Below are 18,254 nucleotides of genomic sequence, written 5' to 3' on the forward strand. Positions count from 1 at the left end.
AACCACCGGGCTCTGGCCCGTCACAACCCGAGCTATAAAATGTTTTAAGAAGTCTATTCTTATTAAAGTTACTATTATAATTTAAAGGTTTAATTAATATTAACTCAGAAGTAATATTTATAATTTAAAATCCCTCTTTTACTATAGTTTGAATTATATAGTATTCCGCTATATAAGTTAAGTCTATTATAATTGTGAGGACAATTCCCAAAGGGGAATAGTCCGAGAGGGGGACTGGGTCGTATACGAGTTATGAGAAGAGACGGTTAGGATTAGGTAGTGATACGTGGGGGAAAGGATATCTTATGAGCTACAGAGTGCGTCAACGTATGTATCGGCAGAAGACAACTCTGACTCTTGAATCCCTCTAAACTATCCTCCTCGGATCATTTATCTTGGGGGGAATCTGCGAGTCCTTCGAAGTCATGACGTTCTTGACTTACGGCAGGCTAGAGCCCACGTGACCCATCCTGGGTGTCCTCACGTTCAGTTTGCCAAGTCCCCGACCGAGCGTACCCGAGCTCCTAGCACTCAATGAGACTGCACTGATTTCTCTTCTTACAATAATCTCTTATCTCTTAGAATTTGTAGTAGCCAATTATATCGAGTGTTGTGAACATGACAGGACTGAACGGACTCAGGACGAGAGAGAGCATTGGACATGGGAGGATAAGAGACACGTGTGCTACGCCTACCACGTGTGCCACACACACCACGCGCACCGTCTCAAAACTCAGGATGAACTGTAGCCTCTTCTCTTTTCTTTCTTTCCTCTCTCGAGACTGGGCGTCCTTGACCACTTTGTTCTCGAATGCGATCAGGCAATGATGTACCCTCACTTCGCTTTGGGTCCGTGCTTCCTTTGCCTTCTGTGGTAGCTGCCTATTCTCCTCATTTGCCGGGGTAATTGCCCATGAACCAAGAAGATATGCAATCATTCTGATAACCACCTGCCATAGGCTAGACAGAAAAGAGCTCTTGGCCAAAGTTTGACGTCCCCTCTTCGAAACCAACAATGGGTCTTCCAAGCCCTCGCGCCTGGTATATTTTGGCTCCAGTCGTTGGAATCTCTGTTCCACATCATCCAGGTACTCATTTATCTTCGATCCGAACATCTCGTGATTACTTTTCAGCTAGTTCGACGCAATAAGAAGCGCGTTTGGAGGTCGGTTCAGCGAGCCTATGTGGACAAACTGCCCACCACGTTCCAGCTTCCCCACATCCCCTTGTACAACACCGTGATAGTCCGCAACAGGCTGGCTCACCACCACATTACCCAGATTGACCTTCGACGGAATTCCGCCGCCAATCCCTACCATAACTCCGAACCTGATCGACTGGAACGTGTTTATCATTGAGGTCGCAACGGTCGCGGCAGGGTTGGTTCCCATATTCGGTAGGCAGGCTATGACGACGTTGTGGCCGCATACTGAGCCAAGGGTGTATGGATTATGATCATTGCGAGGGGTCGGAAGAGGTTCGTGCTCTTCATCTAGCATAGCTCTGGCTGCTGTCTGTTCTTTTGGAAGAGCGCATACCTAACCGATGGTATAGGCATCGTGTCGGGGTCGCTTTTGGCATGGGAATTTTTCGGGACCAGCTTTGTTTTGTGCTGGCACTGATTGCTCAGGCTGAGATAGGGGGTTCTCAGCCATATACATGGGAATCACTCGACCAGGCGGATTGTTTAGACGCGCTAAATAGTACTCAATATCTCACCCAAGCACTCTCTCTTCTCCCAGAACCAAAGGCCTTGGCAGATTTGCTCCGAAGAGAGAGGTCGTAAAGTGAATAGTTGATGGATACTGTAGGCGCACCTCACGGAGTATTTGTTTTTGAAAATAATTGTGGCTCATACTTCCATGTGGGGGCGGGTAGTGAGGGGCGTTCCTAGGAACGAGTCGACCCGACCCAAACAGTCAGATCGAAGGGAGCCCTGGTACCATATGCAACCAATATTTTCCAAAAAAAAACGTTTGAACCTTATCACTTGAAGAGATCTCTCATTAATTCAAATGCAGAATTCGAGAACCACCAAATCACAGTTGGTGACTAACATAGCTGAATGCGATGTGCTATCTGTTTAACCGCTCTTTTCTGAGGCCCGCAGCTTTGAGAGGACCTTTAAGACGGTGCCACTCAGCTCCCCGGAACCTGAGCCCGCCAAGTCACGTGCACGCACTTCCTATCCAGGATGCCCCAGATCTTCGCCCCGAAATCATTTCATTTGCTCACTGGGCAAAAGGGGACAGCAAGGAGGGCAGATGAATCCGCTCCCTTTCCCCTCTGCAGACTTTCATGGTTTCCTCGCCAATTCTCTCTTTACCACCGTCCAGATCCACCCTTCTCCCGTCTCTCCACAATATGGCTCCAAGTCTCCCTCACCCAAAGCTTGAAATGATTCGAGACATGATATCGAGCAAATCACTAACAACCACAGAAATGGCCAAAGCCGCTGAATGTAGTAAACGTGCAATTATTAATATCAGCAATAACCCTCGCTGGTTCGGAAGCATCAAAGCTCCGCAAAGGCGTGTCGATCGCAGACGAACCGTTACCCCTTCGACGCTAGAAGCCTTGCATGACCATCTTCCCAAAAAGTCCGGCTTGCATATGGACGAGATGGCCATCTTTCTTTGGGATGAGTTTCGTATACAAGTCGCAAATTCGAGCCTTATACGGGCTCTCGCTTCGGTAGGTTAGTCGCAGGAAGGGGCTACTGAGGAGAATATTCGTCCGATAGAAGGTTTAAAAGGTTCATTTACCAAGCTACAAGTGGATAGGAGGAAATAGAAGACGCTTGATGAGATGAGCTTTATGAAGTACGGACTGATAGTGGGGTTTTCTATAAAGTGGTGCTTATTGGCCTACAGTAGCTGGTAATTCTGGTTTTGAGCAACATGGGTTCGAACCCAGCTATTCTCAGTTTCTAACTAATTTTTGAGTGACAGAAATATCAGTCATCAAACCACTTGTTGCACCATTCACTTACTGTGTATAGCACATCTTTTTTTGTTGGATGGCAGGGCGTGGTATAAGCGAGAGTTGACTGTAACGCCACTACGCCCAAAATTCCTACCTCCTAACACACTGTAGAGTCAGAAAGACCTCGGCGTGAGAAAAATCGCTGTCAAACTTGTCCGGCATTTCCAGGGGTATCTCCAGCACCTTGGCTAATTTGAGCGGTTGGTCTCGTCACTTTTGCCCGTCCATTTATTTCACGCAGGAAGCGGCGGGCTATTCCAATTTGAATTCCTCGCTGAACAAAGAAACCAGCGTCTGGATCCTCAAGAATCAGTTCAAGATCGAGATGATTCTTCAACGTCACCTGGCAAACGTTTCTGAAATCTGTTTTATTTTCCTCATCGGTGGCGCGTGATTCTAGCCATTTGCAGTACTCACGTACCGCTGCTTCCCGAGGACCCGGGATTACCAGAGGCTGATCAGGCAGATGTCTAGGTAAAGATGAAATGACTGTGGATGTACACCCAGGTTGTGCTGGCAGAACATTGATAATTGTTGGAGGGTACGGTTGTGGTCCAGTCGATGCCACATCAGCCTTTTTCAACTTTCTTCCTATCTGACTTTCCAGAACCAGGTCTCAACGGATATCGCTAGGGAATTAATCATGACAATCAAGGCTCCCACCACCATCAACATGCTCAATAAGTCTTTCTATGTGTGGGGCTCTCAGTTTGTAGTGTTCTTTGTCCGTTGGGACCCCCAAGCACCAATTAGACATGAGCTTTGGCTAGCCACTGTGTTGGGTATCTAGCGATGCACAAAACGTGCATTGTTTTTACTGAAGTATGGAAAACCGACTCTGTGGCTTGCTTGGAAGGGGATGGCCGAGTTGCGTGGAATTATGTCAGTCTTTTACTGCTACTTTATCGAACACCTTGCCTACGGTGCTAGATCACTTTTAATGTCATAACTAGGGGCTGCTTGTATGTTCAAAGAGATGCAGAAAACCGGAAGACGAAGAGAACGGGAAGAAGAACTTTAATGCCGATCATATTTAAAATCATATGATTAGGCAGGTCGCCAAATCATTGTGTAGTTGTTAACAATGACCCCATTCTTCGATCTGGTCTTTTTCCCCTTTTTGGCGTACCCGACATTTTCTTGTTAATGTAATGTGACCAAGAGGCTTATCGCAATATGGTTTGAAGCTCATAACCTCTTTCTATCCCGAGCGGTATAAGGGAACAGGGAAGGAGCTCGGTAAGGATACGCCATTTTTATATATGTGGCGACTGGAATATTTGCAAAGACGTTCATTCCATTTCTTGTTGCGGTTTCATAGGACTGGTTGAGTCCAGAGTTACAGAAAGCTTAAAGGCTGACTCATCCAGTGCTGCACTTAGAATCTTGATTGCCTCGCCACACGCTGTGGTAAACCTTTTCAGGTCTTTCAGCGCATAAAAGATCTGGGTATTTGATAGTTCACGAAGTGCTTGAACCGAAATCATTGACATTGCTTCGTCTTCATCACTGTGTGCAATGATGTTGGTGCTTGGCGTATTACTGTTTGTTCTTTGAGCTATAGGAGGAGGTGATGACCTCAAATCGATCTTTTTCTGAGGTCGTAGCGAGAGCTCGGCATGGTATAAGATAGATGGGAGACTGATTCTACTTGGAGATGCAAGGGTTTTCAATGGTACTATGTCTATTATATACGTTTTCTCCATCTTTAATCCTGTTAGGCCCACCCATCCATATAGTCAACAGTATCCCAGGGTAGTGACGCAAAGCATAGCTCAAACAAGCTATATGGCACGTGCACAATACTATCAAAATCATAGCGCGATTGATTTGTTTTTTACAGGATAGAAGACCGAACGTCAACTGGTATTACCTTCCCTCCTCCTAGGAACAACTCCTTATGTGAACAAGGTCGACCAATGGAATCGAGCGTATCTGGAGGTGTGTTACTCAGCACCAATTGTCAAAATAAATGTTTCAATTTCCAAATTTGACTATTTTTCGTCAAATGAACACAATCAATCTTTTGGCCTGTCCTTTGATTCAGGCGACTCACCTTGGACTGTGTGAGGTCTTTGAACTATGGTCCCATTATATGTCCATAAAACAGCTTTTCTCTCTTTTTTTGGATCATGGCTTGAATTATGTTCCCAATCCTGGCCACGGTACCGATTCATAGATGGTGGTTCGTTCATCATCTGGAGGCCTCTTCTGTACACTCTCCCCTGTTGAAAGATGACTAATATTCCACAAATCCTAGACTTTGCGATCTCTCGTATAACCCTACAATCCCATCTGAGTGAAGACTTACTCAAATAAGACGAACGGAGCAAGGTTATCGTGTTATACCATATACAAATACAACAATCTAAAAGAGACCCTGGTGGCTTTGCAGACTGCATCGAGACTGGGTAGCAGCGGGATCAGGGGATTTAAATATATCAAGGAGCTGCTGAAATACTTAATTCTCCAGGATCAAGATTTTGTTGCCACCACGTTACTAAAGCTGGAAAAATTCAAGAAAGATGTCATCTTCTTTTTTTCCGTTCTCAGGATTCGATAAGATTGAAGGACGTTTTATCTCAATATTTTATATGCGAGGGTCACAATGTTAAAAAAGAATTCAGCATCATTGGGTGTAGATGTGAGCATACAAGATTCCACGGCTACCCAGGCTGCTTTGAGGATGATTTCCCTGATCTTGCCTTGTCGGCATTTGATCTTGCCGCGCTCTTACAAAAGACGGACCTGGTTCGAGGAAATGCTGAAACCATCCACATCACGGGCCTTTCGGTCTTGAGAAAGCGCGTGACCTGAAGTCGGTTGTGATCAAGATAATGGAAATTGCTGCTTCTTTCGGGAATTTAATGATGTTTAAAAGTCTTTTCGGTTATGTGAAGAAGAAATATTTGTTAGATGAGTTGGGGCCCAGCGGACTCTTCTACGCAATTGCTCAAGGACGGGATGAGATCGTTGATTTTTGGCTCCAAAAAAGGCAACCAAATTCCTTCCAGGGGGTCAATTCATAATTTGGCACCTCACTTTGTTTTGCATGAGCTCGCAGAAATGAAAAGATGTATTGCACTCTTCGGAGGATCGGCGCGAATGTTAATTGTGGTAATCCTCTTTGGTACGCCGTTGGTCATCTGCGATCTACCATGGTAACTGAACTCCTCGAAGATGGGGCGATCTTCAATATAGATTTCTTTGAGCATAACAATGTTTATAATTATGATACGCAGGAAAGCCGGAAGGTCTGCTCGATAATCTTCGAATACGGTAATGAACGCCTAGATGATCCTCTCTGGCTGTACGTTTCGGGGGCTCTAGATCTGTTTCAAGTCCAAGGCTTTCGTAAGATTGACGAAAGTCTTCAGAGTATTAGAGGGCTACTGGAAGACGTAACACCGATCAAAAGAGGGAGAAAGAAATGGTGAGATTGAATCTGGTGAGAGGTTCAATCTAAACTACTGGCTGGTGGTGCGCGTGGGTGTGCGTCACGCTGGTGCGGCCATGCCATCTCAACACAGAATAAGAAAGAACTTTCAGGGCTGCGGGGCTTCAACGTAAATCCAGAGTTGGACGCTCATGGCTTGCTGTACAATGCTTTGAGTTGGGAATTAAACATTGAACTTTACCTTCACCTTTTGAAAGCGCACTGCCCATACATATTGGGAGGAGATATTCTTTTTCGTTTGGTCAACTTGTTGATAAAAAAAATCAGCCCGTAAAGGATGAGGCATATGAACTCGGGGAATATATACACCAAGATCAACAAATGTTCAATAACATCGAAATAACGCGCGAAGACCTTCGTTCACCTTTTATCCAAGTCTGCAAATATCTCCCTAAATTGGCATACATGATGCTGGAAAGTTTGCGGTATGACTATCTCTTCGGGGATACGGGGATCGGTAAATGCCTATCAGACGAATTGAAATATCCTATACAAGATGCAGATCATTTGTGCACCATATACGCTGAACTTTGAAACCGTGACGTAGGCTGGCATTTAGAAAGTTGTGATGAGAGAGCTGGTCGAGCAACATAGCTCATGTAGACACAGCTCCTCACGATGTTAGCCCTGTGACAAGCCAACAGACGCATTCTCCCAACAACATTGAGCATACTTATTTTCATATCGATTTCGACATGTATACTTTCTCATTTGTCCTCCTAATCTTTGCCCTACTGATTGTAATGAAAGCATGTGGGTGGTAGGATGACAGAACATAACAGGGATGAATCGTTCAACTCCGATTGTGAAATAATCGCAATCGCTTACTCGATCAATTTCCCATGAAGGATCAAAACGCCAAGGGACCCCGACGTATCACACTGGCTTACTTCTCTATTTAACAAAAGATGTTCCTTGGCTTAAGAAATTGAACTCTTGTGATCTTATATCGAAAGTATGATTATAGAAAGACCCAGAAATGTAGAAAATCTTGTATCGCAGAAATCGCCGTTGACTATTAATGCTACATCAATTGAATGAATCTATCTATCTTTGTTTTTCACTTCTCAGTGTTGAAAATTGGTCAAGAAGCTTTGAAAGGATGAAACGCCCGGTATCGTTACTTTTATTGTAGTCTATGATCTTTACACTCGGATGATGTGTTATTCTCGGATGCCCTAATTTTGTAGCATACAAACGAGTCCTGCTCAGCGAGCTGTGAGCTCTCGCGGACTTCATCGATCCCGAGACAGGATGTAAGTATGGTTGTATACTCTGAATCACCTGCGAACTCAAACAGCTCGAGTGTTATTCAACAGATTCCACCCTGCTCAATTTTTGCATAGTTTTCCAAGCATCTACGGCAAAGTCTCCACCTTCCGCTAGTAGTGCCTTGAAAGCGACGTTGTTGGCAATCCGCTCTGAAATGGAGGTTATGTAACGCACTACTAGAGCCCGTAAATTATCGTCATCTCCGTCAGCCCTGGTAGGTCCAGTTTCTAAGTAAACGAATCGAACGAAGTCCATGAGTCCGGCAACTGCAGAAGGGTATTATGTGAATGTTTTGAGTGTGGCATGTAATTTCGGAAGAACGAGACTACGCAGAGACACTATGTCATATGTATCTGCTAGCACGTAGAGTCGAGCTTGATCAACAAAGACTGGGGTAAAGTCTTCCCAGGGGCCGGAATGACGAGGTGCTGTCAACTTGCACCTTGGACACTCGCGCATGCCAAGCGAACCAGGATGAGGATTGATAGAGGTATCGCGTAATTGCCGAATGCTCACGCTTTGCTTTTTGTCGGCTATTTCAGATTCGCCGGACAGGATGACGTTGGTGGGAGGCTCAGAATTAGGAACCTCTCCGAGGGGTTTCCGCTCATTTTCTGCTGTAGCAGCAGACTCGAAACTAAATTCATCTTCTTCTTCCACCCAGAAAGTACCAGTTGAATAGTCGTTGCTGACTTTCTTTGTCTCAGCAACCTCCAAGACCTGTTTTGAGGGTAGTGGTGGCGGTGAGTATGCCTCGAAAATTTGAGGCGATGGCGGCGTATAGTCTCCTCAAGAGGCGAAATCACACAATCTTATGAAGGTATTCAAATCGACCTTGGACCACTCGATACACTTCCTTTTGGCATCAATCACCACATTGTTGATGAGAGTTTCCAAAGGCTTGGAGAGCTTAGCTAGAGCAGCAGAATCCACGGTGATTTGGTCATGAGCCGGACCAACTTGAAAGGTGACTGTGGCCGACAAAATAGAGCTATATCCGTTAGAAACGATTGTGGATATTTCGTTCGTCTACTTACCATTCAAAGTGGCCCTCCATTGAGATGGCAGACTTGGCCACGAGAAACTGATGATGTGTGCAGTGCTCAGGTTTCTGTATAGAGGGTCAGTCGGCCTTATGATAAAGATGTAGCAGCAATACTACTTTGTGAAAGAGGGTGTTCAAGTCCCGCCCGACGAATTCATGGAAGTAGTAAGGGCCTGAAAGCGACTGCGTGGATACGGGGTACCACCCAATGACCACATTGAACACAGAGGGAATGTCAACGACGTGTCCTCAGCGACGATCACAGTTCGAAATCCAGAACAGTCGAGCAGTACATTAGGGGTGAATTGCAAGCCCTGATTGGCTAATGATACCGACATTCTTCTTCTTTCTCACACTTGTTTAGCCTACCACTCCCATTACTACTACTACTGGTAAAACCAAAGGTAATTTTTGACAATAGAAAAAGATTGCCTGCCTGTAGGGCCCGCTGGCTTGACTCTCCTACACTTTTGGCCACGTAAACGAGATCAGATTTCCTGGTTTGGGGCGCTAATCCTTGACCCTGAGGCCCCGGGCTAGTAGAGGTGGGATTGACGCTAAAGAGCCATACATAGAAGCCTGGACTAGCCCATTTCTCTGGAGGTCTCTGTTTGTGAAACTACCCCTGCTAGTGAATTACGAGCTAACGCGGACAAGAGACAATAGAATTGGAGGGCCGGTTTTGATCACGGAGTTTTGGATGTTGGCCGGACAGATTTGGTGCCGTGATCTTCAGCGCCGTTACATAAGGGCATTAGGCGGTATGGCTCCCTTTTGTCCCGTTCCCTCCAGCTACTCAGCTACACAGCCTTTTGACATATGTCATATGTCACACGAACATGATAGCATGTTAAAATTAGTGAGTACAGTACAATACTGCTGATCGCGCAGACTAAGAGACATTATGGAAGTGGTGATCGCGCGTATGTCGTGGCAATGTGGCAGGCCATGGCCATGGCCCCCCGTATAGCCGCCGAAAGCCTATCACACATGTGTGGGCCCTCGCTCGATCAGCCCCAAGAGGCAAAGGCACCCTAGAGGTAGGTACCTGGACGGAAGTGTGGAGCGGGGGAAGCTGGCCTCCATCTCTGATCTTTAGGTAAGCAAACAACTCAAGTGAAATTGGTTGGTATTCTGCCGGCAACGGGAAGCCGGAATGCCAGATAGTGGATCTCGGTTACAGCTGCGTCTGATTACAGCTACTCAGACGCAGGCGACAGGCTTGGCTTTTCTTTCAGTTGCACGATAATGCAATATTACTCGGACCTCGCCGCGGTTTTTTCGACTACCTATTCTTCCATTTATCATTTATATCGAGGCTGAATCTCCGCCCCTTATCGAGAGTGATCCGGTAGTCTATGTGGCTCATTTCGGGAGATATCTCTCGTCTCAAGATATCCCACAAACCGCAGGTTTCCCGAGAGTAAAAAGGTAAAAAGAAGCACCACGGGGCAGTCGAAAGTGGATACCGCTCGGAATAGCCCTATTGGGGGCTTGAAAAGATGAAAAGGAAAAAAAGCGATAAGGAGGTAGCAGCCTCGCTACTATCCGCAGGTTGACGGAGAGCAGATTGGGCGGCCGGGTGATCACACTCGGCCTACCAGCCAGCATTGGTCTATTTGGTTTAGTTATGGTGATATAACCCATAGGTGAGGGATGGGTCAAACTTTCGTTCCGACAGTTCCGTCTCCAGGGTCCTAGCTCCAAGAGAAAGGGATCTTTTGCTGCTCCCCGGTTTCCCTCAATTAAGATCTCCCTTCTTGTTCCCAATTTCCGGTACTATCACGACACTTGTACCAGATCCATTTCGGGCGAATGGGCGCTCCGACCTATGTGGTATGAATCCAGTTTTTAAGTGTAATTACCACTTCGAAATAAGCTAATTCTCCCTTAGACTAACCGGCAGATTATGTCTTACTTCCTTTCCATGAGATTCAGGGCGACCGACCTAGTCTGAGTTCTGGACCATACGGTACTTTCCCTGATATTATGTCACGATTTGCCCTGCTTTCCGCGACCTCGACGAGACAGAAACCAGTCTTCTATGGTCCCTTCGCGCCCGGGTAGCGGTGGGTAGAGTGTAGACCCTCTGCTTGTGGTCTTCTGTACACTAGACTGCCCGTTCAAATCGAGTTCGGGCAATTTTCTAGCCTGTTTGCGTTATGTGCTCATCATAGTTTAGAAGTTTTAGTGTGGAATAAAGTCACGTGATGAGCTCAGCGTGACCGGATTTCCCGCATCAGCTATGGCTTTCAAGTGTCCTGGTGACTAATCTAAGTTGATTGGCTGCCAGCGTTTCTTTCTCTCGTACTAACCTTCATTACGGGAAAGTGCCGACAGGTTGAGGAAGGCCTCTGTCTACTGGGTGGATGTTACGTTCGATTCTAGATACTACCCTAGGCCAGATGGCTGTCTTAAGCCACCAGGGCTGATATAAAATGGCACGGCACACCAATACTTTAGCTGCGAGATCAACGGTCATATTTTGACCATGAACACGCATTTGAACAGTCCTTGCCTGTTTGCAAACCTTAGCCACTCATACGAACATTACAATACAGCGAAAAATGATCCAATTTTGACAAAATTCGAAGACGAGATTATTTCGTTGCAATTAGACTCAATCTTTCATGTTATCTTATCAAGGTTGTTCGAAGAAAGGGGAATTCACTGACGTAAGACAGTCGGTGTCAAAGTCTCAAAGAACCTTCCGCGAAGTCGATAGTCGCATAATGAAGAGCAACGCACTTGGCGAATGAATCGGGGAGGACAGACTTTGTAGTGCATCCTTTTCTTTACATCTTACAATACTTATTTTCGTCTCACAACAACAGAGTTAAAGCTCAGCCGATAGCATCTAGACCCACGATTACTGGCAACGATCCTCACAGTAGGCATGCTTTTTGGATCTTTTCAATTAGATCTCATGCCTCGGCGTGGAAAGCTTGACAAGATGAACTCGCTGGTCAAAGATCTGGCGGCCTCCCTGGAAGCTCAAGGCATTTACTAAGAAGCCTGCTTGAAGGAGTTCTTGACATAAGGTTCTGATCAATTATATCACTTGTTTTAATGGCTATCATGATTGGACTTGAACATTCGGGGCTTCGGCACTTTTGATCTGCAAAGTCCGTTTGAACCTCGGGTTGTTGCTTACTAGCAGGCTCGTCGCATTAATCAATCCGAACGTTCAACTTGCTTAAATTCATTTTCTGCCAATTATTAGGATTCCCCCGTAGAACCATATAGGGTCGGTGACGTTGGTATGGTTTTTAAATTGAGCGTCAGGAACTGCCGGCGAGGCTTTCAACCGACGTCTACACCGCGGCAGTCTAGAGTCTAGACAGAAATGATTGACTCCAAGCGCGAAGATTATAGCTCATACCGTGATCATCGTTGATTCATCAAGGACAGGTTCAGATCCCGCCCGTCTGAGTGGATCAAAATTCCCTATTCGTTGATGATGAGGGGTCGGTGATCAATATCATCGTGAGTTACACACTGGAAAGGGAGTTGTGAAAAAGGAGGGAATAAATGATTTTTAGTCTGATCGAGTGGAATTTGTTGATATGGACAAGAGTCCATTCGGCGACTTCTATTTCCAAACAGTGAGCTTTCATAGCAACGAATTTTTCGTAGAGCCGCTTGTCTAGAATCATTCCAGCTCTCACTTATCATCTCTGAGCTATTGCTATAGTTTTCGCCCGAGCCAACTAGATTTAAAGGGGTTGGCTCTGATTGTACAAGAGGGCAAGGGCTTGCGACTCCCAAAGGCGCACGCCACGGGTGGAATTGCACGACATCCAAGGAGACGAGAGTGCTAATGCTACTGTGAAGGGCTGTAGCAGAATTAATTCAATTAAACTAGGCCAACATGCTGTCTACAACAATCTTGAGGAAAGAAAGAAGAGACAGGGGTCGGTCGCGGTCCTTAAGAGTGTCGATCCCATTTCGGATAGAATCGCTCAGAATCCTTCTACCAAGACGCTATCCGAAGGCCAGGGCACATGGTTTACCACCGGGCTCTGGCCCGTCACAGCTACAGTATCAAGGCGCTACCGGCGGGTTATCCAGAAAACGAGAAGGAGAACGATTGCTCACGACTTTCGTGAATCTGGTTGGTAAGCTATGCCAATTTCAGTGCTTTCAAGCGACGTTCTGACAAATACTGACTGATGATGTAGCGGCATGGGGCGCGTCTTAGCCGGGAGGGCAACCGTGGATATATCGAACGGATGAGGAATTTCGTGACAGCATTGAGTATTCGCGAGCAAACAGTTGGTCGCAGCCCAAATCTCTCACAGACCACTGATGGTAGATTTGATACCATAAAGGCTTGAAAAAACGGCATTCCGACAACGAATAGGGGTTTGACCGGCCATCCGATGACTCTGTGTACCTTGAGAAGATTGCTCTGAAGAACACTGAATTGCTCAGAGTATTTCAGCGACGCACATTGTTCATCCCACCATGAGCAGAAAGCAGCCCTACTACTTGGCCACATATCGTGTTCCATGTCTAGTGCTGTTCCTAACTTTGAAAATCTCCGGTATGCATAATCGGACGCCTCCGGAGATAGTTTGCCAAAGGCTCTTTCGTACATGCCAATCATCCCCCAATATAGGGTCCCAGCCACCCATTTCTGTAAGTCTGGGTCAGTCGCGCTATACGATCCATCCGCTCCGCCCCTTTGGACCGTTCTATGGACACGGCCCACCCGTCTGGAGATCTCGGTTATATCTTCTTCCGTACCAAGAAGAACGATGTAAACGTAGGTCAGCATTGATTTGACACGCTCTCGTAGGTTATGTCTGAACGCGCTATGGCTAGCCACTCCGTTGGCTATCTGGGGATGCGCAATTTGCATCATGACCGCTAAAAAGCCGCCAACAAGGCAGATACTTTCGCTAACAATGTCTTCAAACTGGGTTTCTAGGGAACTCATAACGGCAAGCAGAGCATGACAAACAGAAGAGTATTATTTGATTCTTTGCTTTATATACTGTTCCTGGATGTCTTCTGGTTTATATTGATAATCTCAGTAGGTGCACGGGCCAACAGGTTGAAGTAAGGTATGAACGAAAGCTCACGTCGCCCGTGCTCTGACGAACTGGAACATCTCGTAGGCTTATGGTCATAAAGAGATTTTTTTCTTTGCCGCACTGATACGCCTGGCCCGGCACAGGCGCCATACGCGGCGACGCACTCATTAGTCCAGAACCTGGGCTCGGAATACGTTTATCATTCAAGGGTTGCTTCCAAAGTATTTGTCCCGCTTATGGGGCAGATTGAAATCGCGAATACCTAAAAAAAGCAGTCTTGATAAAGGAACGATGCAGTGATCATTGACCGTGAATACCCGGAAGACCATGCACCGTGGAAACATAGTTTACGAACCCCTCCAAACGAGCGTGGTAAATGTAGATTTCAGCACTTCACTACCGCAAGATTCAAAGCTAATATGTCCATGGATTGGCTATACATCCTACCTGTCCGAAGCTATCAGTCTATAGATTCTTTGTGGTGCATGTAGAGATGTCTGAATTCAGGCTGACTCCAGAGAATGTGCTTATAGACCTAATTACCAATCACTGCCGAACCCGATAATATTCACCTGCAGGATGACTCTGCGACTTTAAGGCAAAGTACAAAGAGCTAGAAATAAAGTGTGAAGGCTTTGTAGAAGTACCTAGGAAACGAGCAGCGGACTGAACTTAGGACGAGCCCAAGTAGAGGCCGGTAAAATGTTCACAACCACCACACAATTCGAATCGCAACATGACAGATTGTGATATCACTCTCTAGGATGGATTTCAAATAGGCCACTTCTGCGTCCTACAAGGCTTTCAGTCACGTCTCGTAATTATAGCCCAAGAACATATATAAAGGTTGTCGGTCTTGAGAAATATTTGCTCCGACGACAGTGGGCAATTTGCTTTGTGTTGGTAGTAAATAGCTTGACTAGTACTATGCTTATGGCTCTTGTAAGGACAATCCCCAAAAGGGAACAGCCCGAGGGAGGACTGGGTCGAATACAGGTGTAAGAAGAGACGGTAATAATTAGATGGAGATGCGAGATGGGAAAGATATCTTCATGATTACGGAGCAAGTCAATATAGGCATGGGTGAGTAACAACTCTGACTCTCGATTCCCTACGGACTGTCTTTCTCTGATAATTTATTCTGGGGGAATCTGCGAGTCCTTCGTTCAGTCGTGACGTCCTTGATTTGCGCTGGCTGCGGCCACTACGCACCACGTGACTCATCCTGGGTGTCCTCAGGTCAAGCTTCCCAAGTCCCCGACCGAGCTTACCCGAGCACTCAATATTTAATGAGACTGCACTGATTTCTCTTCTTACAGCTCTTGCCTTTTAGCGTTAAAAGTCTCCTTTTAGGGAACCCTTTATTAAAATACGCGTGCGTTACCCGGTGACAATCATTTTGTTTTTTTGGGTCGCAGAATTTGCTGTAACAGTAGGTTTAGCGGTGCGACCACAGTAGTAAACCCAAATTAAAACCAAAAAAATGTTGAGAACATGAGAAGACTACGGACTTGGATTTCTTCTGCAGAAGAAATCAGTCTCGGAGGGCAGGGACACCCACCACGTGTGCCACGCGTACTGTTACGAGTTGACGGGAGTTAGCGGACTTGGATTGCGAACTTGGATTTCTTCTGCAGAAGAAATCAGTATCGGAGGGGAGATACCGTTAACCACGCGCACCACCTTGAAAACCTGGGATGTACTGTAGCTTCTTCTTCTTCTTCCTCTTTTTCCCCTCCAGCTCTTGAGATCCTTGGCCCCCACGCAGACAGTTTGAATAAAAAGTTTATGAGTCCTTCTAAAGCTTTTTCTAACTGGCGTACAACATATATTAGCATTTTGCGGCCCTCATATCCTTATGTCTCCACCTCAGCAACCGCTTCCCTTCCGCACCCACTCAATTCTAGAATACTCTCAAACCAAACAACTAATAAGTATACAGTAGGCGAGTTCTCGGTAATAAAGGTATTTCCCTACTTTTCAATGCTACTTATCAGCCAAACGACTTCGAGATTGCCTTAATACGCTGATCTCACGGAAAGTTCATTGCCAGAATTGCGTCTGTGTGGCCTAAGATCTGTCCTAAAACTAGTAGAGCTAGCTCCGAGCATTAGGTACCTTATTAACGCAAGATGACTAATGAATCACCCCGTGCCTTCTAATTTGGGGGAAGAAATAATAATTCCTCAGATTTGACAACGTGCATCAGGATAACATCCACAAAAAATATAATCTTCTCAAATTGATATTTAGGAGGATTCGACGTTCCCTCACTATATCTCGACACTGATGGAATTGTTTATCTGGTGAGATACGTAAAAGTAGTCTAACGTCCGCCCGTATGAGAGACCTGTTCCTTAAGAAACAACGCCAGTCTGTAGCTTCAGCTTGGTGTCTGAGGTATGCATCGACTCTTCCAAACAATCACGGCCTAGGGGTGATGTGCTGCTGGTTTTGAGGTTGGACTTCCAATTAACGCATCATAGACGCAATTGAGGCCGATGTGGAAATAGTCGTATTAAGGACAACCTGATGAGATACGGCTACGGTAGGGGCAGCAGTATCGATGTGTGAGAGGGATGAGGAGTGAGATTGCTGAGGGGGAGAGGTTCTACCTAAGCTATGGACTGTGGGCAGTGGCAGAATGGCAGAATCACATGCCATGTAAACAGAACCGAATTTCGGCGAAGCAACACCGCCCATGCGGGGGCTAGGTTTACCCCCGGCAAAGCGACGGTCTGAGTGAGCGTTGAAATCACTATAGGCCTACTATAATCCTGCCGGGGCCGAAGAGAGATTCATAATCAGAGAGTGGTGACGTGTAAAATCGTAATATAAGTAGCACTTTTTAGACGCGAAATAATGATATGGTGTAACGGGCCAGAGCCCGGTGGTTAACCATATGCCATGGCTTTCCGGATACCGCCTTAGCAGAAGGGGGTCCGAGCGAGGTTCTAGTGGATCCTACCCGAGGACGCTCTTAAGGACTGTGACCGACTCCTACCCCTTCTTCCTTCTTTCCTTAAGATTGTTGCAAACAGCATGTTGGCCTAGTACAATTGAATCAATTCTGCTACAGCCCTTCACATATGGAACTTTAATACCTGGGGTATGGTAGTTCACTTAGAGTGCGTCTTCCCTTCTCGTCGGTATTACTATGAATCGAAGATGATTTCAAATGATTTTCGAGCTAATTTCTGAGCTCTACTGAGGAATCAGATGTTTTGGGCCAACCCACGGGGGTCACCTTATGCCCTTTTCCCTCTGCCTATCGTGCGAGTCTGTTCGCACTGGCATTGTTCTTCTTTCCTGGGTTTTGCTATATGATACGAATTAGCATAATAACACTAGTGTACTTTTTGAAGGGATAAAAGCGTAGGGAACGAGAGAAGAAAGGAACTTAGACGAAAGAGCAACAGATGAGAACATTTACTTCATTTCAATAGGAAGTTTTCCTTGTCCGCCGCTCATAATCAATGAGAGAGCGCGTCTATAGCAGCATAAAAGACCGATTCCTATATTCTCTCAAGACCTGAATTAGCGTGTCTTGTCAGGTCTCGGTTCATGGTTGCCAAGACGAGGCACATTCCATAATCAATCCCCACGGTATATATGCGTGCGGAGAAAATGGGGCAGCTACACGAAAAACGAAAAGATCTCTCGTGCAACAGCAGGAAAATTCGAATCTTCCATTTCTTAAAGAAGGATGGGAAGGTCGAAGAGATAGAATATGCTTAAACAGAAAATTCGAAGATTTCAAAGTCTTCAACTTACAGCCACCTCTTCTAGGGCGACTGATACTGATGCAGTATTATATGCAATAGCTAATCGCTGATTATTAGGCGGCTACGCAGAGGATCGAGGACCAAACAAAAAAAATGGGTAGGGCGGGGAGCGGGGTAATAGAGGCGTGTCTCTAACCTGGATCCCGAATTCGGGGGTCTCCTCTACGTCGCCGATATCAATTATTTCCTTATATCGATTACAGTGCCCGCAAATCAAGTCTAGTGATCTCGGTCAATGAGCTCACTTTACCGAGCTAAGTAGCGAGGGTCTATCGGCAATAACTGCAATATTTCAAGTAAGAATAGAGATATCGTTGAAATGTATTCCTTATACTAGTATCAACACATTAAGGGAAGAGATATATTTTAAGTAAGAGACTAGTCGTTAAACTAAGACTCCGGGCGTACCATGTACATAGTAAATACAGATCCCGGAGCCTCATGGATCAAGGCTGTCTTAAATACCTATCCTCAAAATCTTGAATTCTCTGTGGTGATAGGAGTCGCAAACTTTTCTCACTCAGCCAGAACTTGCCTATCATATTGAAGTTTAATATTGGGGGAGTTCTGCTTCTCTTCCGTAAATAATGGGAGCGGCGCATGCTAATGGTATTGAATATTAGTATGATACCGCCTAATATAACAAACGTGTTGGGAACAGTAGTGAAAAT

At 45.8% G+C, this 18,254-nt stretch overlaps 2 protein-coding genes across 2 annotated transcripts; both read right to left on the minus strand.

Annotated features, from left to right (window-relative positions):
- Nucleotides 1-1,133: 1,133 nt before the first annotated feature.
- On the minus strand, nucleotides 1,134-1,499 carry N7539_008603 (purine and uridine phosphorylase; the record flags this gene model as incomplete). The annotated part of the gene is made up of 1 exon (XM_056938198.1): nucleotides 1,134-1,499. The coding sequence occupies one exon, from the start codon at nucleotides 1,497-1,499 to the stop codon at nucleotides 1,134-1,136; it is 366 nt and encodes a 121-aa protein (XP_056786580.1).
- Nucleotides 1,500-7,993: 6,494 nt separating this feature from the next.
- N7539_008604 (uncharacterized protein) lies at nucleotides 7,994-8,771 on the minus strand (the record flags this gene model as incomplete). Its single annotated transcript, XM_056938199.1, has 3 exons — nucleotides 7,994-8,434; nucleotides 8,549-8,705; nucleotides 8,752-8,771. 3 exons carry the CDS (start codon nucleotides 8,769-8,771, stop codon nucleotides 7,994-7,996), a joined length of 618 nt encoding a protein of 205 aa, XP_056786581.1.
- Nucleotides 8,772-18,254: the final 9,483 nt, after the last annotated feature.

The sequence above is a fragment of the Penicillium diatomitis genome (assembly GCF_028827545.1).
Source record: "Penicillium diatomitis strain IBT 30728 chromosome Unknown utg000013l_segment0_segment0, whole genome shotgun sequence".
Classification (NCBI taxonomy): domain Eukaryota; kingdom Fungi; phylum Ascomycota; class Eurotiomycetes; order Eurotiales; family Aspergillaceae; genus Penicillium; species Penicillium diatomitis.